This window comes from Oncorhynchus masou, chromosome 22 (genome assembly GCF_036934945.1).
Source record: "Oncorhynchus masou masou isolate Uvic2021 chromosome 22, UVic_Omas_1.1, whole genome shotgun sequence".
Classification (NCBI taxonomy): Eukaryota; Metazoa; Chordata; class Actinopteri; order Salmoniformes; family Salmonidae; genus Oncorhynchus; species Oncorhynchus masou.
In genome coordinates, this window is record NC_088233.1 from 59,551,711 (window position 1) to 59,578,060 (window position 26,350).

At 42.8% G+C, this 26,350-nt stretch overlaps 1 protein-coding gene across 1 annotated transcript in view; it reads left to right on the top strand.

The window, feature by feature from the left end:
* Positions 1–891: 891 nt before the first annotated feature.
* Positions 892–26,350, top strand: part of si:ch211-272n13.3 (ankyrin repeat domain-containing protein 26) — a 99,392-nt gene continuing 73,933 nt past the window's right edge. The window contains exons 1-13 of the mRNA XM_064930643.1: positions 892–1,599; positions 2,037–2,351; positions 4,651–4,765; positions 14,001–14,174; positions 14,758–14,864; positions 17,032–17,169; positions 19,993–20,144; positions 20,361–20,387; positions 20,773–20,809; positions 20,973–21,045; positions 21,134–21,194; positions 21,277–21,476; positions 24,654–24,846. Coding sequence (XP_064786715.1) covers positions 2,149–2,351; positions 4,651–4,765; positions 14,001–14,174; positions 14,758–14,864; positions 17,032–17,169; positions 19,993–20,144; positions 20,361–20,387; positions 20,773–20,809; positions 20,973–21,045; positions 21,134–21,194; positions 21,277–21,476; positions 24,654–24,846 — 1,480 coding nt within the window. The 5' untranslated portion in view covers positions 892–1,599; positions 2,037–2,148. The remainder of the gene's footprint in view (positions 1,600–2,036; positions 2,352–4,650; positions 4,766–14,000; positions 14,175–14,757; positions 14,865–17,031; positions 17,170–19,992; positions 20,145–20,360; positions 20,388–20,772; positions 20,810–20,972; positions 21,046–21,133; positions 21,195–21,276; positions 21,477–24,653; positions 24,847–26,350) is intronic.

Below are 26,350 nucleotides of genomic sequence, written 5' to 3' on the forward strand. Positions count from 1 at the left end.
CTATGCCTAGCGAAATTGCGCCTCAATTAGCTCATTATTATAGATGTATCCAAATGTCCCTAGAAAACAGTTTAAACAAATGCAGCTATTTTGTTGTTATTCTGGCTGCACTGTTTGACGTGACTGTAAATTAGTCATAGTTGGCTCGTTATGGCAATGGAACGTTTTGATTGAACGACTGAGTCGCATCCATATTCTCAGAACGACTGGGACTCCACTCTGGCAACTGAACCGATAAAATGATTGACCAGCCGAGTTGGGTAGTAATCCCAGATTTTCATTGGGAATATACTGTAAGGAAACAGGCAGGGTGTAGGTCTCGAACCCTCGACGTTGTAGACCTAAATCCAGCGCGCTATCGACTGTGCCGCAATAGCATGCGCGAGCGGTAGAGTCGATATCCGCGTTTATAAACCCTGGGTCGATACAATATCTTGTGGAAGGATTAAATAGTATGAATAAATTAATCAAAATAAGAGAGACACGTAAATGTTGTCAGTTTATCCATAATCTTTGGTGCTTCTGCTCATTTAGGCGGCACGATCTCGATAAACAGGCGCCTTGGAAGAGCATCTATCTGACATCACACACTCACGAATGCTCAACCAATCACCCGACGAGAATCTATGTCAAGAAACATGGGTATTCATGATTTTGTACAGTAGGTGGCGTTGTATGCAACTTTCAGTTGGCTGCGGTCCGCCAACCCGATCCCGAAGAAGAAGCAGCTGGCAGCAGGAGCGATCAACAGGTCATTTTGTTTCTATCAGCTAGCTAACTATTTAAATTAGACCTATTTTCTGCATGTACATTTTGTAGTAAAATTAATTATAGCTACCATGCGACAGCCAAGATAGCGCGCAGGGCAGTCTGCTAACTAAATACACATTAGCTAACCAGAAACTGTCTAGCAAGCTACTGTAGACATAACGTTACATTTTTACAGTCACTTCTCTGTCGGAACTAGCTAACGTTAGCTTGTTAATTGTAGGTTGTTTAGCTACCTTATTAGCGCAAAACAATAATGCAATTTAGTGATTTAGTTTGGGACCAACTACCGGATTAATCTAACATTTTTTTTGCTTTGCCTGTGCTGACTGTTACAAATTTAAAAGTCGCGGTTGCTTCACGTTTGGGAGGTGACGACGTTGGCTGCGATTACGGTTTACTAACACGTTAATGATAGTTTGCATAGTTAACGAGTCATCTGAATTGCTTCTTTAGACTCCAGGAAAAAAAATGTGAATCGGTTTTTACTTGATTGAATATGTTATGGGTTAACTGTATGAATCGACTTGAAATGGCTAGTTATATAATATTTGCTCATATGAAATGAACAATAATATTAGAATTTGAACGTAACGTTATTTGTTTTCTGATACTTGTTACTGATATTTGTGGGTAGCCGCCTTGGTAACAGACTGGATCAACGTTTCTTCCTGACTGTAATGACAGTGAGCGAGTGAGCCATCCAAAATAACATCGGTTCTAGTGAATTATCTTCCTGCAAGCCATGCTCTGTTAATATGGCTTAATGCCGGTTGAAACATGTTATATTAATATTGGTGTTTTGGCATTCTGCTAAAGTCACTAGTCAAGGTAAGGACGGATCTATATGCTTGATCTGTCAATGTGTGTGAGCGTGTGTAACCACAATCTTATAGCCAGCTGTTAGCTAACGTTAGCTAGCTAGCCTTGGTTATAGAATATATCAACTGTGTTGTTATGCATGATGCCATTATCGTATTATTTTAGCAGTACATTATTTGTCATGGCCAATGTGTACTACGATCTCCTGTCAATCGTATACGAATAAGCATAATCTGAAGACCAATATGGTGACCTATTAATGATAACCCATGCACCAAAAATCGCCATGGCTTTTTAGCTGCTAATGGATCCGAAATGTACTGTAGCTATATACACTACGTTTAATGCGAGTTCCTCGTCTCAGTCTTTGCAACGGCGATGGTGCAGCAGCAACCTTCTCTCGACTTAGACACGACTTAATCCGATTTGCTGTGCTTTATTTTTAGGGATGGGAAAGACGCATGCTGTGGTGATCCTCCAGCGGCACCTCAGTGTCAGGTAGTGAAGACCAAAGGCAATGCAGTCTGCTAACTGTGATCTGGGCATCCACCATATACAATGAAGAAGATATTCAACTTCACCAAGAAAAAGAAAGGATTCTCACCTAACACCTCAGACACTGGGAGTGTGCTGTCTGTGGGCTATGACTTGAAGGAGAAGGACCTTGGAAAGGTACACAAGGCTGCTTATGGGGGTGACTTGGCCAAACTGAAGCATCTGGCCAAGAAGAATGACATCAATCAGCTTGATAAGGAGAACAGGTATGAAAGATGAGACTATTACCAGTTAGTAGCTGGTATTGCCACTGTTACTTTCTGAGGTCTGTACTTAGACAGTCCTTGTGTTATGTACTGTATGTGTGACAAGTGTTGGAGTATGACTTCTCCAGTCTCTACCAACCTGTGATAGACTACCGTTCTTTCCAGGGCAGGGGGTGCACTTGTGGATCAAGGTACTTTGCGCCACAGATACCGGATGAGGCTACTTAGACTACTTACTCATACTGCCACCCTATTTTAGTTGGCTAGCTTTAGAAAACCCTTTCTGTCACTGTCCTTAAACTTTAGGATACTTCTATCCATGTCCCTGTGCTTGTAGCACAGTTTATCCTTTATATGCAATTTTTGACATTTTAAAGGTCATGAACAGTCAAAATCATGTTTTTCATGAAATTGGATGATATTTGAATAAAACCAAATCAAAGTATGATGGCCAAAATATGAAAATGTACTGTTGCTTCTACATTGAGTGTGCAAAACTGTCATCAAGGCAAAGGGTGGCTACTTTAAAGAATCTCAAATATTAAAACATCAAAAGTGAAGAGGCGACTCCGGGATGCTGGCCTTCTAGGCAGAGTTGCAAAGATAAAGCTGTATCTCAGACTGGCCAATAAAAATAACTTTGACAAACGGGCAAAAGAACACACACTGGACAGAGGAACTCTGCCTAGTAGGCCAGCATCCCGGAGTCGCCTCTTCACTGTTGACGTTGAGACTGGTGTTTTGTGGGTACTATTTAATGGCGCTGCCAGTTGAGGACTTGAGGCATCTGTTTCTCAAACTAAACACTAACGTACTTGTCCTCTTGCTCAGTTGTGCACCGGGGCCTCCCACTCCTCTTTCTATTCTGGTTAGAGCCAGCTTGCGCTGTTCTGTGAAGGGAGGAGAACACAAAGCTGTACGAGATCTTCAGTTTCTTTGCAATTTCTTGCATGGAATAGCTTTAATTTCTCAGAGCAAGAATAGAGTGACGTTTTTTGTCATTTTAATGGACTTTTTTGTGTGCGTTTCTTTCAAAAACAAGCACATTTCTAATTGACCCCAAACTTTTGAACAGTTGTGTGTATGTGTGGTGTAGCCTAAGTGAAGCTACAAATCAAGCTGGAGTGATAACATTTTGTGGCTTTTGCAGGGCTCCAAACTTAACATTTCCCCCTACTTTTTCAGTTGGTGGCACCAGCCCAAATTTTGGTGGCACACCAAAAAGTAAAAAATCTGCAGCGTCGCACAATATAATACATTTTAGTCATCTTATAAAGTCATTATAGTCATTCATAATGCTTTATTAAGAAGTGTAATAGACTTTTGAGATTTATTTATGTATTGAATATCATGTCCAAGCAGAAGTGCATGATTCAAAATGGTTTAATATGCAACCTAATCCAGTGATTGTCTTGAATTTTGGGTTGACAATTAGGCTGTTTTTATTTTATGGTCAAAATTGGGCTCCAGAATTTTCAGATTTGTTTGGGTTAAATATATTTATTTTCCTTCATCTTTATGTGCACTAATAATATTTATACGCCTAATTCAATTGGTGCTAATTCACCACTTTAGGAAGTGGAAACAACACATTAGCTAGATTGTTTACTCTAAATATAATACTTACTCTTACTACTCTCTTTATGTAGTGTTGTGGTGTCTCTTGTCGAGATGTGTGTTTTGTCCTATATTTTTAATCCCAGCCCCCGTCCACGCAGGCGACCTTTTGCCTTCTGTCATTGTAAATAATAATTTGTTCTTACTTGACTAGTTAAATTATAAAATTATAAACTGCTAGTAGCCATGTAATATCCTAAAAAAAAACTTTGCAATAAGACCTAGTACACTCCGATTGCCGATGTGCAATTTCGTATTTGAAAGCCATATCAAATATCTCAATTGTAAATCAGTGTGGTTTGAGCTCAATATATTTATACCTACACAAAGCTGAGACCCTCCTTTTTAATATGGACTTTTAGTTGCTTCCAAAGTAGTTTTTTCCCCCTCGAATTACATTTTGAAATGTTATGCAATCACGAAGGGGGAGAGAGAGTGTGAGGGACAACGAAACAGGCATGCACAGTGGCAGGACAGACACTTTTATTACAGGAATCATAATGCACTTTACTGTTGAACAAATTCAAGGTTTTATCCTCTTAATAATAAGTTGTTTTGATTTGATGGGGACCAGGTAGAATGTGCAGCTCGCACCAGTGCAACTGGAAATTGTGATGCAATGACTTGAAATGGAGGGCCAAAGGATTGATTGCCACTTATGTCACCCTTGTTCACATTTCAGAACAGCACTTCACATTGCCTGTGCCAATGGACATACAGACGTGGTCCAGTTCCTGGTTGAGAGCAAAGCCAAGCTCAACCTATGCGACAATCAAAATAGATCCCCGTTGATGAAGGTACTGTGTCCTATTTTTGCTTTGTCAGTGGGTGAAATTATCCATCATTTTCAAAAGGATTTGAGGATGGAATATGATAGTTGATTGGCCATCTCAATTTAGACATGTTGCTGAGATGATAGGCTTATGTGTAGCCTAATTCTTATGTATTACCTGTGAGTCTTCCATATACATTTACACCTGGGTGGTATTCATTAGGTGACACTGGGAAGTGAATCTTTCCTTTCAAGCACAATTTGATATGCATTTAGATACAGTGCGCTCAGAAAGTATTCACACCTGTTGACTTGTTCCACATTTTGTTTAATTTAAAATTGAGTCACTACAAAGATACAGGTGTCCTTCCTAACTCAGTTGCCGGAGAGGAAGGAAACCTCCCATGAATTTCACCATGAGGCCAATGGTGACTTTTTAAAACAGTTAGAGAGTTTAATGGCTGTGGTGGGAGAGAACTGAGGATGGATCAACAACATTATAGTTACTCCACAATGCTAACTAATTGACAAAGTGAAAAGAAGGAAGCCTGTACAGAATATAAATATTCCAAAACATGCATCCTGTTTGCAGCAAGGTAAAACAAATGTGGCAAAGCAATTCACTTTATGTCCTAAATACATAGTATAATGTTTGGGGCAAATCCAATACAGCACATTAATGAGTACCGCTCTCCATATTTTTAAAGGGGTGGCAGTATCATTTTGTGCGTGTTCATGTAATTGTTCAGGACTATAGAGTTTTTCAGGATAAAAAAGAAACGGAATGGAACTAAGCACAGGCAAAATCCTAGAGGAAAACCTGAATGTCTGCTTTCCAACAGACATTGGGAGATGAGTTCACCTTTCAGCAGGACAATAACCTAAAAAGCCAAGTCTACACTGGGGTTGCTTACCAAGAAGACAGTGAATGTTCCTGAGTGGCCGAGTTACAGTTATGACTTACATCAAATTTGATTTGTCACATACACATATTTAGCAGATGTAATTGCAGGTGTAGTGAAATGCTTGTGTTCCCAAGCTCCAAAAGTGCAGTAGTATCTAACAACACACAACAATACAGAAATTTAGATTTAAAATAATGGAATTTAGAAATATGTAAATATTAGGGTGATCAATGTCGGAGTGGCATTGACTAAATACTGCAGAAAATAATACTGTATATACAGTTGAATTCGGAAGTTTGCATACACCATAGCAAAATGCATTTAAACTCAGTTTATCACAATTCCTGACATTTAATCCTAGTAAAAATTCCCTTAGGTCAGTTAGGATCACCACTTTATTTTAAGAATATGAAATGTCAGAATAATAGTAGAGATTTATTTTAGCTTTTATTTCTTTCATCACATTCCCAGTGGGTCAGAAGTTTGCTCAGTATTTGGTAGCGTTGCCTTTAAATTGTTTAACTTGGGTCAAAAGTTTCGGGTAATCTTCCACACGCTTCCCACAATAACTTTAGTGAATTTTGGCCCATTCCTCCTGATATAGCAGGTGTAACTGAGTCAGGTTGTAGGCCTCCTTGCTCGCACACGCTTTTTCAGTTCTGCCCACAAATTTTCTACAGGACTCAGGTCATGGCTTTGTGATGGCCACTCCAATACCTTGACTTTGATGTCCTCAAGCCATTTTGCCACAACTTTGGAAGAATTGTATTTATTTAGTTTTATTTCACCTTTATTTAACCAGGTAGGCAAGTTGAGAACAAGTTCAAGAATGCTTGGGGTCATTGTCCATTTGGAAGACCCATTTGCGACCAAGCTTTAACTTCCTGTCTGATGTTGCTTCAATATATCCACTTAATTTTCCTTCCTCATGATGCCTTCTTTTTTTGTGAAGTGCACCAGTCCCTCCTGCAGAAAAGCACCCCCACAATATGATGCTGCCACCCTCGTGCTTCACGGTTGGGATGGTGTTCTTCGGCTTGCAAGCCTCCCCCTTTTCCCTCCAAACATAACGATGGTCATTATGGCCAAACAGTTCTATTTTTGTTTCATCAGACCAGAGGACATTCCTCAAAAAGTACGATCTTTGTCCCCATGTGCAGTTGCAAACTTTAGTCTGGCTTTTTTATGGCGGTTTTGGAGCAGTGGCTTCTTCTTTGCTGAGCGGCCTTTCAGGGTATGTTGATCTAGGACTCGTTTTACTGTGGATATAGATCATTTTGTACCTGTTTCCTCCAGCATCTTCACAAGGTTGTTTGCTGTTGTTCTGGGATTGATTTGCACTTTTCGCACTAAAGTACGTTCATCTCTAGGAGACAGACCCATTTGAATTGTGATACAGTAATATTTGTAACTTATTTTGTACATAATGTTTCTGCAACCGTAACTTACGGCAAAAAATAGCTTCTGGATATCAGAAAAGCGATCACTCACCTCGGATTAGACAAATATTTTTTTCTTCAACAAGCAGGACGCACAGGGCATTCTCCGAACACCCGACAATGCCAACATCCCAGTTATTTGCAAGAGGAATAGACGCAGGTATAGAAAACACAGAGCGGGGTGCCTCGTTAGGAACCGCAGAAAGTGAGTGGGAATGCTGCCATTACTGTCAATATTACTCGCCAACGTGCAATCATTGGACAATAAATCAGACGAGATACGATCATGAATATTCTACCAATGGGACATCAAAAACTGTAATATCTTATGTTTCATGGAATCGTGGCTGAATTATGACATGGATATTCAGCTAGTGGGATATTGTCTTACCGGAGTGTGCCGTTCTATCTTGCCGGTGCAGAGGAGGTGGGGCGGTCTGTGCATATTCATAAACAACGGCTGGTGCACGAAATCTACGGAAGTCTCTAGATTTTGCTCGCCTGAAGTAGAGTTTCTTATGATAAATTGCAGACCACACTACTTGCCTAGAGTTTTCAGCTTTACTTTTCGTGGCTGTTTAATTACCACCACAGACGGATGCTGGCACTAAGACCGCACTCAGTCAGTTGTTTAAGGAAATAAGAAAACAGGAAACCGCTCACCCAGAGGCTGCGCTCCTAGTGTCTGGAGACTTTTTAATGCAGGGAAACTTAAATCAGTAATACCTAATTTCTTTCAACATGTTAATAAATGTGCAAAACCGGAGAGCGAGAAATTCTAGGTCTCATGTACTCCACACACACAGACGCGTACAAAGCTCTCCCTCGCCCTCCATTTTGTAAATCCGACCACAAATCTATCCTCCTGATTCCTGCTTCCAAGCAACAATTAAAGTAGGACGCACCAGTGACTCGTGAGAAGCACCAGTGAGTCTATAAAAAAAGTGGTCAGGTTAAGCAGATGCTAAACTGCAGGACTGTTTTGCTATCACAGACTGGAACATGTTCCGGGATTCTTCCGATGGCATTGAGGAGTACACCACATCAGTCACTGGCTTTATAAATAAGTGCATTGAGGATGTCGTCCCCACAGCGACTGTACGTACATACCAGAAGCCATGGACTACAGGCAACATTCACACTGTGCTGAAGGGTAGAACTGCCGCTTTCAAGGTGCGGGACTCTAACCCGGAAGCTTATAAGAAATAGTGCTATGCCCTCTGACGAACCATCAAACAGGCAAAGCATCAATACAGGGCTACGATTGAATCGTACTACAAAGCTCCGACGCTTGTCTTATGTGGCAGGGCTTGCTAACTATTACAGACAACAAAGGGAAGCACAGCCGTGAGCTGCCCAGTGACCCGAGCCTACCAGATGAGCTAAATCACTTCTATGCTCTCTTCGAGGCAAGCAACATTGAGGCATGCATGAGAGCATCAGCTGTTCCGGAAGACTGTGTGATCATTCTCTTCGTAGCCGACATGAGTAAGACTTTTAAACAGGTCAGCATACTCAAGGCTGCGGGGCCAGTTGGATTACCATGACATGAGCTCCAGGCATGTGCTGACCAACTGGCAGGTGTCTTCACTGACATTTGTGACCTGTCCCTGACAGAGACTAATACCAACATGTTTCAAGCAGACTAACATAGTCCCTGTGCCCACGAACACAACCTGCCTAAATGACTACAGACCCGTAGCACTCACATCTATAGCCATGAAGTGTTTTGAGATATGAGAGTGGTATTAATTGACAACAGCTCAGCGTTCAACACCATAGTACCCTCATAGCTCATCACCTAGCTAAGGATCCTGGGACTTAACACCTCCCTCTGCAACTGGATCCTGGACTTCCTGACGGGCCGCCCCCAGGTGGTAAGGGTAGGCAACTACACATCTACTACACTGATCCTCAACACTGAAGCCCCCCAGGGGTGCGTTTTCAGTCCCCTCCTGTACTCCCTGTTCACCCACGACTGCATGGCCAGGCACGACACCAAACACCATCATTAAGTTTGCTGACAACACATTGGTGGTAGGCCTAATCACCAACAATAGTGAAACAGCCTACATGGAGGTGGTCAGAGATTTTGCAGTGTGGTGTCAGGACTATGACCTCTCCAACAACATGAGCAAGACTAAAGAGCTTATCGTGGACTACAGGAAAAGGGTGCCAAGCACGGCCCCATTCACATCGATGGGGCAGTAGTGGAACGGGTCGAGAGCTTAAAGTTCCTTGCCGTCCACATAACTAACAAACTATCATGGTCCAAACACACCAAGACAGTTGAAAAGGGCACGACAACTCCTATTCCACTTCAAGAGACTGATATGATCTGGCATGGGTCCCCAGATCCTCAAAAAGTTCTACAGCTGCACCATTGAGAGCATCCTTACTGGTTGCATTACCTCTTGGTATGGCAACTGTTCGGCTTCCGACCGCAAGGTTCTACAGAGGGTAGTGCGTACGGCCCAGTACATCACTAGGGCCAATCTTGCTGCATCCAGGACCTATACATGACGGTGTCAGAAGGCCAAATCGGAATGGCCTATTTCAAGATTTCATAACAATCGGTAATCAGCATTTCTGGATGCCGATTATGTCCGATTTATATTGCAATCCACGAGGAGACTGCATGGCAGGCTGACCACCTGTTACGTGAGTGCAGGCAGCAAGGAGCCATGGTAAGTTGCAAGCTAGCATTGAACTTATCTTATAAAAAAACTATCAATCTTAACATAATCACTAGTTAACTACACATGGTTGATATTACTAGTTTAACTAGCTTGTCCTGCGTTGCATATAATCACTGCGGTGCCTGAAACTGTGTCACTTCTATTGCGTTCAGTGTAAGCAGAGTCAGGGTATATGCAGCAGTTTGGGTCACCTAGCTCATTGTCAACTTGTGTGAAGACCATTTCTTCTAAACAAAGACTGTAATTAGTTTGCAAGATTTTTACATAATTATGATATAACATTGAAGGTTGTGCAATGTAACAGCAATATTTAGACTTAGGGTTACCACCTGTTCGATAGAATACGGAACGGCTCCGTATTTCACTGAAAGAATGAACATTTTGTTTTCTAAATGATAGTTTCCGGATATGACCATATTAATTACCTAAGGCTCGTATTTTTGTGTGTTTATTATAATTAAGTCTATGATTTGATATTTAATAGAGCAGTCTGACTGAGCGGTGGTAGGCAGCAGCAGGCTCGTAAGCATTCATTCAAACAGCACTTTCCTCCGTTTGCCAGCAGCTTTACGCAATGCTTGAAGCACAGCGCTGTTTATGACTTCAAGCCTATCAACTCCAGAGATTAGGCTGGCAATACTAGAGTGCTTATACGAACATCCAATAGTCAAAGGTATATGAAATACAAATGGTATAGAGAGAAAAAGTCCTATAATTCCTATAATAACTATCATTTATCTTCTTACCTGGGAATATTGAAGACTCATGTTAAAAGGAACCACCAACTTTCATATGTTCTCATGTTCTGAGCAAGGAACTTAAACGTTAGCTTTCTTACATGCAAATATTGCACTTTTACTTTCTTCTCCAACACTTTGTTTTTGCATTATTTAAACCAAATTGAACATGTTTCATTATTTATTTAAGACAAATATAAATCTATTTAATGTATTATATTAAGTTAAAATAAGTGTTCATTGAGTCATTAATGTCATTAATTACAAATATACATATATATAAACAAAAATAGACAGATTTTAACCAGAATCTGCTTTTTTTGGTCCTCCAATAATCGGCATCAGCGTTGAAAAATCGTTATTGGTCAACCTCTAGTTGACAGTACATGTTAGAGCAAAAACCAAGCCATATTGTTGAAGGAATTGTCCGTAGCGCTCAGAGACAGGATTGTGTTGAGGCACAGATCTGGGGAAGGGTACCAAAAAATAACTGGAGCATTGAAGGCTCTCAAGATCACTGTGGCCTCCATCATTCTTAAATGGAAGATGTTTGAAACAACCAAGACTCTTCTTAAAGCTGGCTGCCTGGTCAAACTGCGCAATCAGGGGAGAGGGAGGTGACCAAGAACACGTTGGTCACTCTGACAAAGCTCTAGAGTTCTTCTGTGGAGATGGGAGAACCTTCCAGAAGGACAACCATCTCTGCAGCACTCCACTAATCAGGCCTTTAAGGTAGAGTTGCCAGACGGAAGCCACTCCTCAGTAAAAGGCACATGACAGCCCGTTGGGAGTTTGCCAAAAGGCACCTAAAGACTCTCAGACCATGAGAAACAATTTTCTCTGGTCTGATGAAACCGAGATTGAACTCTTTGGCCTGAATTCCAAGAATCAAGTCTGGAGGAGACCTGTCACCATCCCTACGGTGAAGCATGGTGGTGACAGCATCATTCTGTGGGAATGTACACTACCGTTCAAAAGTTTGAGGTCACTTAGAAATGTTCTTGTTTTTTAAATAGAAACACATTTTTTTGTCCATTAAAATAACATTAAAGCGATCAGACATACGGTGGAGACTTTGCTAATGTTGTAATTGACTTGTTGCTGGAAACTGCATTTTTAATGGAATATCTACGTAGGCGTGAAGAGGCCCATTTATCAGCAACCATCTCACCTGTGTTCCAATGACATGTTGGGTTAGCTAATCCAAGTTCATCATTTTACCCGCAAAGCACCAGTCTCAATGTCAACAGTGAAGAGGCGACCCCGGGATGCTGGCCTTCTAGGCAGATTTGCAAAGAAAAAGCCATATCTCAGACTGGCCAATAAAAATAAAAGATTAAGATGGGCAAAAGAACACAGACACATGACAGAGGAACATCCCGGAGTCGCTTCTTCACTCTTCACTGTTGATGTTGAGACTGGTGTTTTACGTGTACTATTTAATGGAGCTACCAGTTGAGGACTTGTGAGGCATCTGTTTCTCAAATTAGACACTCTAATATACTTGTCCTCTTGTTCAGTTGTGCACTGGGGCCTCCCACTCCTCTTTCTATTCTGGTTAGAGCCAGTTTGCTCTGTAACACAGCGTTATATGAGGTCTTCAGTTTCTTGGCAATTTCTTGCATGGAATAGCCTTAATTTCTCAGAACAGGAATAGACTAATGAGTTTCAGAACAAAGGTCTTTGTTTCTGGCCATTTTGAGCCTGTAATCGAACCCACAAATGCTGATGCTCAACTAGTCTAAAGAAGGCCAGTTTTATTGCTTCTTTAATCAGGACAACAGTTATCAGCTGTGCTAACATAATTGCAAAAGGGTTTTCTAACGATGTATTAGCCTATCAAAATGATAAACTTGGATTAACTAACACAACGTGCCATTGGAACACAGGAATGATGGTGGCTGATCATGGGCCTCTGTACACCCATGTAGATATTCCATAAAAAAATCTGCTGTTTCCAGCTCCAATAGTCATTTACAGCATTAGCAATGTCTACACTGTATTTCTGATCAATTTGATGTTATTTTAATGGACTAAAAAGGGAGGTGGTCAGAGACCTGACCGTGTGGTGCCAGGACAACAGCCTTTCCCTCAACGTGATCAAGATAAAGGAGATGATTGTGGACTACAGGAAAAGGAGGCCCGTGCACACCCCCATTCTCATTGACAGGGCTGTAGTAGAGCAGATTGAGAGCTTCAAGTTCTTTAGGGTCCACATCACCAGCAAATTATCATGGTCCAAGCACACCAAGACAGTCGTGAAGAGGGCACAAAACCTATTCGCCCTCAGGAGACTGAAAAGATTTGGCATGGGTTCTCAGACCCTCAAAAGGTGCACCATCGAGAGCATCCTGACTGGTTGCATCACTGCCTGCTATGGCACCTGCTTGGCCTCTGACCTCAAGGCACTACAGAGGGTAGTGCGTACTGCCCAGTACATCACTGGGGCCAAGCTTCCTGCCATCCAGGACCTCTATACCAGACGGTGTTGGAGGAAGGCCCTAAAATTTGCCAAAGACTCCAGCCACCCTAGTCTCTGCTACTGCACGGCAAGCGGCACCGGAGTCTAGGTCCGAGAGCGCCAAGTCTAGGTCCGAGAGGTTTCTAAAAGGCTTCTACCCCCAAGCCATAATACTCCTGAACAGCTAAGCAAATGGCTACCTAGACTACCCCCCCCCCCCCTTTACGCTGCCGCTACTCTCTGTTATTATCTATGCGTATATCTATGTATCTTCCTAAATTGTAAAGTGTTCTAGCCTGTATGGACGTTGTTTTTTGAACAGTAACAGGTTTCAACATTTTTACATGCTGTGTCACAAGTGTATTAGCCTCCCACTCATGCTACAAAGATGTTAAGATGATGCAGCCCAGACTCCCATTGCAAGCTAGCAATGATTAAGTGGAGCAGGCACGGTGCTTACTATAATAAAGGGTCGGCTGAGCTGATAGACAGGCGTGATCTGTGAGACACATTTGACTGAAGTAACAAATTCTAGTACTGAACAGTTTTTAATATCCTGGTATCGAGAAAGTACCAACGTTTCGGTATACTGAGCAGCACTATTTGTTAGGCAATTTGTTTGTCAATTTATTTATAATTAGATACATGCAGCTTCTCTTCTGTCCTTACTTGATGCTCTACAATACTGATAAAGCCTTGCTCACCAGAATGTCATATATCCATAGAGCGAATGCATCATCAACAATATAGTTAACATCTGTAAAGTTTTCTCTTTAATTTTTGCTTCCCTCGAAGAGTGGTAGTGGCAGCTGCAATTTGATAAATTAGTATCACTATAATCTTCAACTTGTCCATCTACCTTTACATTTTGCAAAACTCTTGCAATGGCAAACGTTGTGAATTGTTGCAGATAGAAATGTCATGAATGGAACTGATGTGATTCCTAATATGTCAGAGTGATGTTTTTTGTGCATAACATATTTCTATCTTAATGTTCCTCTCCTCCGTACCCCTGGCAGGCAGTGCAGTGCCAGCAGGAACGCTGCGTGGCCACGCTGCTGGAGCATGATGCCGAACCTAATCTGGTGGACATCAACGGCAACACGGCCCTGCACCTGGCCTCCTGTATACCTGCCTTCTCCACCGCTATGCTGCTGCTGGAGCACGAGGCCAATGTCAACGCTCAGAACAAGGTGAGCCGTGGGTCCATAAGTGGCAATATGGTGGTAGCTCCAACTTGTAGTAGGAGCAATATGGTGGTAGCTCCATTTTGCACTATGATAGGCCAGGTTGAATTGTCTCCCTATTGGTTACACCAGAAGTGCCAAACTCAGTTATTTTAGGGCTGAGCATCTGCGGGTTTTCGTGCCTCCCCTGTACTTAATCTACTAGTTAGGAATTCCCCTCATCTGGTTGTCTAGATCTTAATTTTGGACACATTTTAAAGGAAATAATAAAAACCAGAAGACACACAGGACACGGCCCTGCAGGATTTGAGTTTGACACCCCTGGCTTACACCAACCCACTCCAACAGATGAGTCAATTTGTTGCTCACAGATCCTCGAGCACCACTCTGGACTGTAACTGCTCAGGCACTGGTCCGAGAGAGAGATCTTTAACAAGGCCCCCGATTGCTGAAGAGTAATCCTGACTCATAGGTTGATAGAGAAAGAGGATGAAGCTGAGTGTAGGAGAGCTGGTACTGTGGTACAAACATGACTAAGCTATGTGGATATACAAGATATTTGACAATGCATGTTTGGATGATCTTGCAGGAGGGTTACTCCCCTCTGACTATGGCAGTGAAGGAGAATCATGCCGAGATGGCCGAGTTCCTCCTCAAGGAGGGGGCCGACGTCAACACTAAGGACCAGGGACACAGGTGGGTTTGTGTGATGCTTTTAAAGATCAAATCCATTTTCCTGAGATGGAGAGATCTGGTTGAATAGTAAACAAATAAATTATATCAAAGAAATTCATTATTTGACCCATTTTTAAAAACACAACCACAATGTGGATACAATGCATTTAAGCATTTGTCGAGGATGACCCAAAGAAGTTAAATGTAAAAGTAGGTGGACACCTGCTCGTCGAACATCTCATTCCAAAATCAATGTCAATATGGAGTTGGTCCCCCCTTTTGCTGCTATAACAGCCTCCTCTTCTGGGAAGGCTTTCCACTAGATGTTGGAACATTGCTGTGGTGCCTTGCTTCCATTCAGCCACAAGCATTAGTGAGGTCTGGCACTGATGTTGGGCCATTAAGCCTGGCTCGCAGTCGCTGTTCCAATTAATCCCAAAGGTGTTCGATGGGGTTGACGTTAGGACTTTGTGCAGGCCAGTCAAGTTCTTCCACACTGATCTCAACAAACCATTTCTGTATGGACCTCTCTTGTGAACGAAACGGGGGGCATCCTGAAGCAGGAAAGGGCCTTCCCCAAACTGTTGCCAAAGAGTTGGAAGCATAGATTTGTCTAGAATGTCATTGTATGCTGTAGCGTTAAGATTCGCCTTCACTGGCACTATGAAAAACAGCCCCAGACCATTATTCCACCTCCAAACTTTACTGTTGGCATTATGCATTTGGGCAGGTAGCTTTCTCCTAACATCCGCCAAACCAAGATTTTTCTGTCGGACTGCCAGATGGTGATGCGTGATTCATCACTCCAGAAAATGCGTTTCCACTGCTCCAATGGTGGTGAGCTTTACACTCCTCCAGCCGAGGCTTGGCATTGCCCATGGTGATCTTATGCATGGAAGCCAATTTCATCAAGTTTTCGACAAACAGTTATTGTGCTTACATAGCTTCCAGAGGCAGTTTGGAACTCGGTAGAGAGTGTTGCAGCCCGAGGACAGACAATTTCTAAAAGCTACGCGCTTCTGCATTCGGCAGTCCTGTTCTGTGAGGTTGTGTGGCCTACCACTTCGTGGCTTAGCTGTTGTTGCTCCTAGACCTTTCCACTTCACAATAACACTTACAGCTGACCGGGGCAGCACTAACAAGGCAGAAATTTGACAAACTGACTTGTTGGAAAGGTGCTGTACAATGACGGTGCCACGTTGAAAGTCAGAGCTTTTCAGTAAGGCCATTCTACTGCCAATGTTTCTCTATGGAGATTGCATGGCTGTGTGCTCGATTTTAAAGACTTGTCAGCAACCTAAATACATTTGGCCAAACTTCAAACATGTTACACATTCACTGCTAAAAGCTAAATTGCAGTAAAAGTCACAGCCAAAATAATTTAACTGCAAAACATAACACATTTGTATAGTCCTCCAGATGACAATGGTTGCTGTCCTTGGGAATAGATGGCAGTACTAGCCAGCCAGCATCATTCACTGTCCAATCCGTTTTGGTTGCAACGACTTGCAAGTAGCCTGGCTCCGCATTACCTTGCACATTTCGCCATTGTCTTGCCATCCTCACTGAGTCGAGTCGGATCAGTCATTACTCTAAACCTTCCCAAGTGATCTCCAGTGGCTGAATGGTCTCCCAGTCCCGGTGTAGCATGCTTCCATTACAGCGCCACGATTCAGCACGAGTCCAGTCTGTCCAAGCTTCCCGACACCTCGGAAGAAATCCCCGGCATGAGCTCCCCAAAGACAGTATGTTCAAATGAAAGTTGCTTGCTTTGCCAATGCAGTTATCTTAGCAGTCCAATAGCTCTAATACATTTCCTGCTGCTATTGAAAATAACAGATCCCAGATTTACTTGATCTCTATCTGTCTACCAATAGCTTGCAGAAAAATAATTGAACATAAAAACACTAAATATAATAACATTTGCTAGCTCTTAACAGCCCAGCTCGGCTGCCCCCTAGGGCACCATGGCAACTCTTCCTTCTTTCTTCCCTGCCTTTATGTAATCTGTGGTCTGACACACATTATTAGGTGACGGCAAGGGTTCCATTACTTAGCTTTTGCCATATCTGTAATTAGGTTACTTCAAGAAAGGGAATGGAATTTTGGAATACTTGATTCTGATATTGGAGAATGCACAGACCAATATGTGCATGTTTATTCAACCTTCATCTTATGCCACCTTTAGGTCCCCATTGATGATCGCTGCTTGCAATGGACAAATCAGTATGGTGCGGCTACTCCTGCAGTATGATGCAGACATCACCTTAAAGGACAATAATGGATGGTCGTCCGATGACTATGCTGTGATGAATGGACACCACGCGTAAGTACTCAAACGGTCAATTCCTTAGACATGGAATCATGTAGTAACCAAAAAAGTCTTAAACAAATCAAAATATATTTTATATTTGAGATTCTAAAAAGTAGCCACCTTTTGCCTTGATGACAGCTTTGCACACTCTTGGCATTTACCTGGCATTTAACTTCAACAGTCTTGAAGTTCCCACATATATGCTGAGCACTTGTTGGCTGCTTTTCCTTCACTCCGTGGTCCCACTCATCCCAAACCATCACAATTGAGTTAAGGTCGGGTGATTGTAGAGGCCAGGTCATCTGGAGGTGTGTTGGGTCATTGTCCTGTTGAAAAACAAAAGATAGTCCCACTAAGCGCAAACCAGATGGGATGGTGTATCGCTGCAGAATTCTGTGTTAGCCGTGCTGGTTAAGTGTGCCTTGAATTAAAAAAAAATCACAGACCGTGTTACCAGCAAAGCACCATCACACCACCTCCTCCATGCTTCACGGTGGGAACCACACATGCAGAAATCATACATTCACCTACTCTGCGTCTCACAAAGACAGCGGTTGGAAGCAAAAAAATCTAAAATCTAAAATTAGGATTCGTCAGACCAAAGGACAGATTTACACCGGACTAATATGCCAAGCGTCACGTCTGGAGGAAACCTGGCACCATCCCTACGGTGAAGCATGGTGGTGGCAGCATAATGCTGTGGGGATGTTTTTCAGAGGCAGGGACTAGGAGACTAGTTAGGATCGAGGCAAAGATGAACGGAACAATGTACAGAGGGATCCTTGATGAAAACCTGCTCCAGAGCGCTCAGACTGGGGTGGAGGTTCACCTACCAACAGGAACAACAACCCTAAGCACATAGCCAAGACACTGCAGAGTGGCTTCGGAAGAAGTCTCTGAATGTCCTTGAGTGGCCAGCCAGAGCCCGGACTTGAACCAGATCGAACATCTCTGTAGACACCTGAATATAGCTGTGCAGCGACACTCCCCATCCAACCTGATAGAGCTTGATTGGATCTGCAGAGAAGAATAGGAGAAACTCCCCGAATACAGGTGTGCCAAGCTTGTTGCGTCATACCCAAGATGACTCAAGACTCTTCACTGCCAAAGGTGCTTCAACAAAGTACAGAGTAAAGAGTCTGAATACTTATGTCAAAGTGATATTTTTAAGTTTTTTATATTTAATCAATTTTCTAAAATGGCTTAACCTGTTTTTGCTTTGTCATTGTGGGAGATTGTGTGTAAATTGAAGGGGGGGGGGATAATAGTTTTTGGAATAAGTCAAGGAATATTGTGTAAAACGTCTAGGGGTCTGAATACTTTCCAAATGCACTATGTACTCTACATGGTCAGCAGTATGTGGATCCCTGCTTGTCAAACATCTTGTTCCAAAAGCATGGGCATTTATATGGAGTTGGTCCCCCCCTTTGCTGCTTTAAAACTTCCAAAGGTTAGGGGGCACTATTTTCTCATCCGGATGACTTGTGCCCAAAGTAAACTGCCAGAAGGCCCAGAAGCTAGGATATGCATATAATTGGTAGATTTCGATAGAAAACACTAAAATTATGTCTGAGTATTATGTCTGAATATACTCCCTGTTCACCCATGATTGCGTGGCCAAGCACGACTCCAAGACCATCATTAAGTTTGCTGACGACACAACAGTGGTTTGGTCTGATCACCGACAACGATGAGATGGCCTATAGGGAGAAGGTCAGAGACCTGGCCGGGTGATGCCAGGACAACAACCTATCCCTCAATGTGAGCAACACAAAGGAGCTGAAGGTGGACTATAGGAAAAGGAGGGCGGAACAGGCCCCCATTCTCATCGACGGGGCTGAATTGGAGCAGGTCGATAGTTTCAAGTTCCTTGGTGTCCACATCACCAACAAACTGTCATGGTCCAAACACACAAAGACAGTTGTGAAGATGGCACGACAACACCTTTTCCCCATCAGGAGACTGAGATGATTTGGCATGGGTCCCCAGATCCTCAAAAAGTTTGACAGCTGCACCATCAAGAGCATCACTGGCTGGTATGGTTGCATCACCGCCTGGTATGGCAAGTTCTCGGCATCTGACCATAAGGCACTACAGAGGGTAGTGCGTACGGCCCAGTACATCACTTGGACCAAGCTTTCTGACATCCAGGACCTATATACTAGGTGGTGTCGGAGGAAGGCCCTAAAATTTGCCAAAGACTCCAGCCACCCTAGTCATAGACTGTTCTCTCTACCACCGCTCAGCAAACGGTACCAGAGCGCCAAGTCTAGGACCAAAAGGCTCCTCAACAGTTTCTACCCCCAAGCCATAAGACAGCTAAACAGTTAATCAAATGGCCGCCCGGACTATTTACATTGACACCCCCCCCCCTTAGTTTTTACACTGCTGCTACTCGCTGTTTATTATCTATGCATAGTCACTTTACAAATGACCACGACTAACCTATAGGCCTGCACATAAACTTTTTATAGAGGGTCATTATTGATATGTAAGTTTGTTACTTTTAGATTATTTATTTTTTACTTTAGTTTATTTAGTTAATGTAACTGTTTCTTGAACTGCATTGTTGGTTAAAGCCTTGTAAGTATTCGTTGCATGTGGCAAATAACATTTTATTTGTTGCCCGTTGTCTTTTCTTAGTTGTTTAGCACAGTTAACAGATTTTATATTCTTGTTCCACCAGCCATATTTTCTCCTTGTTCTGATGTATGCCTGTGATTATGTTTTGTTCTTTTTGTGACTTATGCTGGTGACAAATCCAATTTCCTCTTTGGGGATCAATAAAGTTTATTTAACAGATGCATTTCCAATCCTGTGTCATCCTTGTTTCAGTTGTTCCCATCTCATTATTGAGCATGGCACCAAGAGGAAGTCCATGCCATCTCCCGCCCACGCCCCTGCCAAAAAGAAGCGAGCTTCCATGTTGTGCAGCCCTTCCGAAGAAGCAGGCTTCTCTCTGGGGGGACCAGCAACGGACAAAGATGGTACATAAAGGATTCCATTTCATCTCATAATGTTACATTGATTTATGTGTGTTGTTTACTAATGACTATAATGCAAATGTAAGTTACTGTATGTATAGTCTTCTGTAACAGGTTAAGGCAATGTGCAATTTTTCATGTTCATTTCCATGTTAATATTATTCATTCACCTCGATTGTTTCATTTACCCCTCATGCAATACCACTTGGCTGGATCTAGAGCAAGGAGCGAGTGAAGGAGGGAGAGGTATTGCCAGCAGTGAAAATAGCACAACAAGATCAGACAAACTTGTAAAGCATTGTGTAATTTCAGAGATTAAAGTAAAGTATCTTCTATCTAAGGTCTAACTTTGGTATTTAACTGACTAATTTGTGTTCAGCTAGTGTTGGCCTTCTTGATCCCAACGAGGATAGACATCTGAGCTTGTTGTTCTATACAATTGATTGCAGTGTTTTGTAGTGAGCTTTTCTCCCGGGGCTTTTTTTCATTTAAGATAGTTAGGGTGTGAAAATCTGCAGTGGTGAAGCTGTAGATGTATGTCTTTTGTTATTTGTGATCATCAGCTGATTTTAAATGTTATCATACCTAGAAGTGATCCTTGACAATACTAATTTGGCTTACCGTGTTGCAGATGTTGAAGACAATTCGCAAACGGAGTCAATAAGTCGGTAAGCAATGATCAATGACAATCCTTATCTCGCGAGCTTACATTCTGTATCAAGCGCAGTGGTCAGGATGGGGGAACAGGCTACATCTTCTCTGATATAGTAAGTACATTTGCACAACCATGAACCTCATTACTTCTCTGCATCAAATTGACTTACATTTTAGGGCGTCAAAAAGTGCGGCAGACGATTCTTGGCCATCCTCAGATGAAGAGGACGAATTGGATATAACCCAAAAGGTCTTTATGATGAATCCATTATTTACACAACCATCTGTTGATTCATTTTGAGTTTGACAAGCTGTATGATTTTCCTTGTATCTTACAGAAACATCCAAAGCTAAACCTAAAGAATCTGATGAATGCCTCCAAAAAGGGAAAGAATGACGGTAATAATTTAAGTTTGTTCACTTATTAGTAACCCTCTGTTAGTCTGTGGCTGTGTAGTAACTTATCACCCCTGCCCTGTAGCTGTAACCGATCTCGAAAAGCCATGGAGCGGCCCTGAGGCCAAGCGTGAGAGCGAGAACCAAGTCCAGAGATACCCATCCCTCCCCAAGGCTTTCCCACCCAGCAGTGCCCCCCAGCACCTAGTCTCCCCCTCACCCTCTGCCTCCTTTACCTCCAAACCTGCCCAGATGATCTCTACCTGTCTCCAGAGTTCCAGAAAGGTAATGTAGTGTAGCTAACACTGTGTTAACTTGAGCTTCTGTGTGACACCCTTCTCTCTATTCTCTCTCTTTTCTCCTTTTACTCATCCATTAACACATTTACAAGCAGAAGGCGACGGAACGGAGCTGGAGGAGACTCAGGGGAGTGAGCTGCACTCCGAGCAGCCGTCTGGTAGTCAGGCGAGAGTTAGAGACTCACCTGAGGAAAGCCCTGAGGGAGATAATGAGGATGATGATGAAGAGGAGGACGAAGATGATGATGAAGACGATGAAGATTACGAGGAGGAGGAAGATGATGAGGAGGAGGAAGATGAGGATGCTGAAGATGACTATGAAGAAGAGCAGGAAGGCGAAGAGGAGGAAGAGTGTGACGTTGCTGCAACTTCGGTCAAGGCAGAAGGAATTGGAGCAGAGGAAGTGCCCAAAACGTCCAGTGCTGAAGCTGTTGATATTGTTGATGAGGATGATCAAACTATTCCCGGTATTAAGGTCTCTGATACTGTAGTAGCTGATTCAGAACATGTCGATACAGCTGGAGAGATGGGGGCTCCTAAGAAGGTTTTCAATGCGGAGCACCAAGCCAATGAGAGAATGGTTCCTGAGATTCTATTTGGAACATCAAACTATGGTATCCCAGCAACTCTAGATGTAGAGGAGGACTGTGTGGTGTCAGCCATCAGGGTGGAGTCCAGGTTTTCAGATGAAGAGGACAGTTTAGGTTATGAGCTAAATGGGACATCAGATCATACGTTTGTTCCAGAGCCAGGTTTTCCGGCGGTGCCCAAGACTCCCCCACACAGCACAGGAGTTCTTCCATTACAGAGAAACTTAGATGATTTTGATGATGATGATGATGAAGAAGGGCTTGGTGATGAAGATGCACCTGCAGACTACTGGAGTGATGAAGCAAAGCTTATTGCTGATGATGAAGATATCAGAGAAGCTTTAGATCATACCTCAACTCTTGGGGAGCCAAAAAACACGAGCACAGTTTCTCATGGTGAAATGCATAGGCCAAGTTCTTCAGACGATTCCTTTGATTCCAAAGATGATGATGACATTGCTAAACCAAAGGTAGATAAATGCAAATCCTCATGGTATTCCCATTCAGATGAAAATGACAAAGACAATGGCCCCTCATCCACTAAAGATGATTATGATGAGCTAAATGAGGATTGCGTTCAATCAAAGGTAGATAAATGCAAATCCTCATGGGATTCCACATCAGATGAAAATGATAAAGTCGATGGTGCCTCAACAACTAGAGAAGATGAGATAATTGATGAGATTCCCCATCTTGAAGGAGAAGATCTAATATCAGATTTCCAACTAGAACCATCGACATCCCCCGTGCAAATATCACCAAAGTGCATCTCACTAAAACCAAAGGTAGATGAACCCAAGTCCTTCTGGAATTCTTCATCAGATGACAATGTCAAAAAAGGTGCCTCACACATTAGAGATGGATGTTTAGAGGTTCATGTTTCAGTAGAGGCAGGTAAGTTGTCACCAAGCCTGAGTGTCGCATCACCAAGAATCCGGGCCGAGGACCAACAGTGTTCTGATGATTCATGGGAAGACGAAGATGTGGTAGATGAATTTGAGGAGATGCCAAATGACGATGCCTCTCCTGCAGAGTCTCCAGAACCAGGAGAGAAAAAGGCTGCCATTAAAGAATCATTTGATGATGATTTACCAGGAACTGGTGAACAAGTTGAGGATAAAAATATGTATGATGATGATGGTTCGGATGATGATTACTATGGGAATAGGGATGTAGCAGCTACAGGGTCTCCTGAACCCAAAGAAGCCATTGCTCCCATTCAACACAAGACAGATGAGAACTCTCCTCGTAAATGGACAAGCCCTCCATGGTCCCCCAGAAGAGAGATAAAGGACATGGACAATTTGGAGAGAGGGCCTTCAACTCCAAGAGATTTGCTATCACTAATATCCAGGCCTCTGAGTGCAAATGAGCAGAGGTTGACATCAAGAGACTTGCTATCACCAATATCAAGGCCTACGAGTAAAGTATCTAGGCCTGCCATTACAAATGAGGGGAAGTTGACATCAAGAGATTCACGATCACCTATATCCAGGCCTGAGAGTGCAGATGAGCAGAAGTTGAAGCCAAGAGACTCGCGATCACCAATATCCAGGTCTTCAAGTGCATTATCCAGACCGACTACTGCAAATAAGATGTTAAGTAAAGGGGCTGATGAACTGGATCTCTCTCAACCCCAAAAGGATGTTGAGTCAGATGAGTCAGTTCCTGTGTCAATGATTGATGATTGGCAGGATGAAAAAGAGATGGCATTATCCTGTCCCTTGTCATCTGCTATGAGTGACAAAGACAAAGAGAGAAGCGAAGACCCTGACAGCCAATACCAAAAACTGCAATATGATTTTTCCAGTGGTACTATCAAAGTTCCTGATGAGGGAAACGATTCTGATAACACACAAGAAATTCTAGGAGAAGAGGACATTGAGAGCATTGGTGAGAACTACGATGTGAAATCGGGTAGACTTCCAGTGACACCAATAAAACATAGTCTTGAGACTCGTAAAATGTCTGGAAATACTTCAAGTGAAGACGAGGCTGCCTCAGACCTTGATTCCGAGGATGACCCAATGCCTGATGCCATAAATGCTGCTCACACTCCAATAGAGGATATAGATGAAATCTCTGACGGACAAGGTGGACTTGACCAGGAGACTATTGACCAGAATGACCCTGGTGAAACTCATGAGGACAAACCTGAGAAGGATGATGTGGAGCTACAGAGTACCCACAGCAAAGACCGTACTTATGTCGCTGCTGTTCAGCAGCATGAGTCTGACATGAGCGATGGATTTTCAGATCAAGAGGAAGAATTGCCTCAAACAGACATTGATGATGTTGATGTTGATTCGCCCTTCGAGGACGAGCCAGAGTACATTGAAAGGGCAACGTTAGAGGTTAGAGACAATGAAGACCCAGTCAAAGGCATCAATCTGCCTATCAAATGGGTAAGAGTTATAGGTGGTGAGTTATAGAACAACAACTAGGCTTTAGGCATGGAGTTCAATTTTTTCTTTTGATTCCTTCAAACACAAACCAATATTATAAACTAATCATCATCGAAAAGGTGCTTTTTGCAGTTAACAGAGCCTGAACAATTTATTTTCTCCACTCAGGAAAAAGATTCCACAGAGGATGAAGAAGATTATGATGAAGACAGAGGTGGTGATGAAGAAGATGAGGAAGAGAAAAGCTTCAAGGAGGAGATGGGAAAGACAAAATACCAGACAGAAGAGGAGAAAGATGATTCCCTTGTTGATGATTCACCAGTCCCTGGAAGTCAAGACACCTCCAAAGAAAAACAAAGAGGTAACTTGCTAAATCTAGAGATCTAAATCTCTCTGTCCAGAGAGTACTTTACTTGAAATATACAGTGGGGAGAACAAGTATTTGATACACTGCCAATTTTGCAGGTATTCCTACTTACAAAGCATGTAGAGGTCTGTAATTTTTGTCACAGGTACACTTCAACTGTGAAATCCAGAAAATCACATTGTATGATTTTTAAGTAATTAATTTGCATTTTATTGCAAGATATAAGTATTTGATAAAGCAGAACTTACTATTTGGTACAGAAACCTTTGTTTGCAATTACAGAGATCATACGTTTCCTGTAGTTCTTGACCAGGTTTCCACACACTGCAGCAGGGATTTTGGCCCACTCCTCCAATACAGACCTTCTCCAGATCCTTCAGGTTTCGGGGCTGTCGCTGGGCAATACGGACTTTCAGCTCCCTCCAAAGATTTTCTATTGGGTTCAGGTCTGGAGACTGACTTGGCCACTCCAGGACCTTGAGATGCTTCTTACGGAGCCACTTCTTAGTTGCCCTGGCTGTGCGTTTCGGGTCGTTGTCATGCTGGAAGACCCAGCCACGACCCATCTTCAATGCTCTTACTGGGGGAAGGAGGTTGTTGGCCAAGATATCGCGATACATTGCCCCGTCCATCCTCCCCTCAATACGGTGCAGTCGTCCTGTCCACTTTGCAGAAAAACATCCCCAAAGAATGAAGTTTCCACCTCCAGCCTTCACAGTTGGGATGGTGTTCTTGGGGTTGTACTCATCCTTCTTCTTCCTCCAAACACGGTGAGTGGAGTTTAGACCAAAAAGCTCTATTTTTGTCTCTTCAGACCACATGACCTTCTCCCATTCCTCCTCTGGATCATCCAGATGGTCATTGGCAAACTTCAGACGGGCCTGGACATGCCCTGGCTTGAGCAGCGGGACCCTGCGTGTGCTGCAGGATTTTAATCCATGGCGGCGTAGTGTGTTACTAATGGTTTTCTTTGAGACTGTGGTCCCAGCTCTCTTCAGGTCATTGACCAGGTCCTGACGTGTAGTTCTGGGCTGATCCCTCACCTTCCTCATGATCATTGATGCCCCACGAGGTGAGATCTTGCATGGAGCCCCAGACCCAGGGTGATTGACCATCATCTTGAACTTCTTCCATTTTCTTATAATTGCGCCAACAGTTGTTGCCTTATCACCAAGCTGCTTGTCTATTGTCCTGTATTCCATCCCAGCCTTGTGCAGGTCTACAATTTTACCCTGGTGCCCTTACACAGCTCTCTGGTCTTGGCCATTGTGGAGAGGTTGGAGTCTGTTTGATTGAGTGTGTGGACAGGTGTCTTTTATACAGGTAACGAGTGGAGAACAGGAGGGCTTCTTAAAGAAAAACTAACATGTCTGTAAGAGCCGGAATTCTTACTGGTTGGTAGGTTATCAAATACTTATGTCATGCAATAAAATGCTAATCAATTACTTAATTCATACAATGTGATTTTCTGGATTTTTGTTTTAGATTCCGTCTCTTA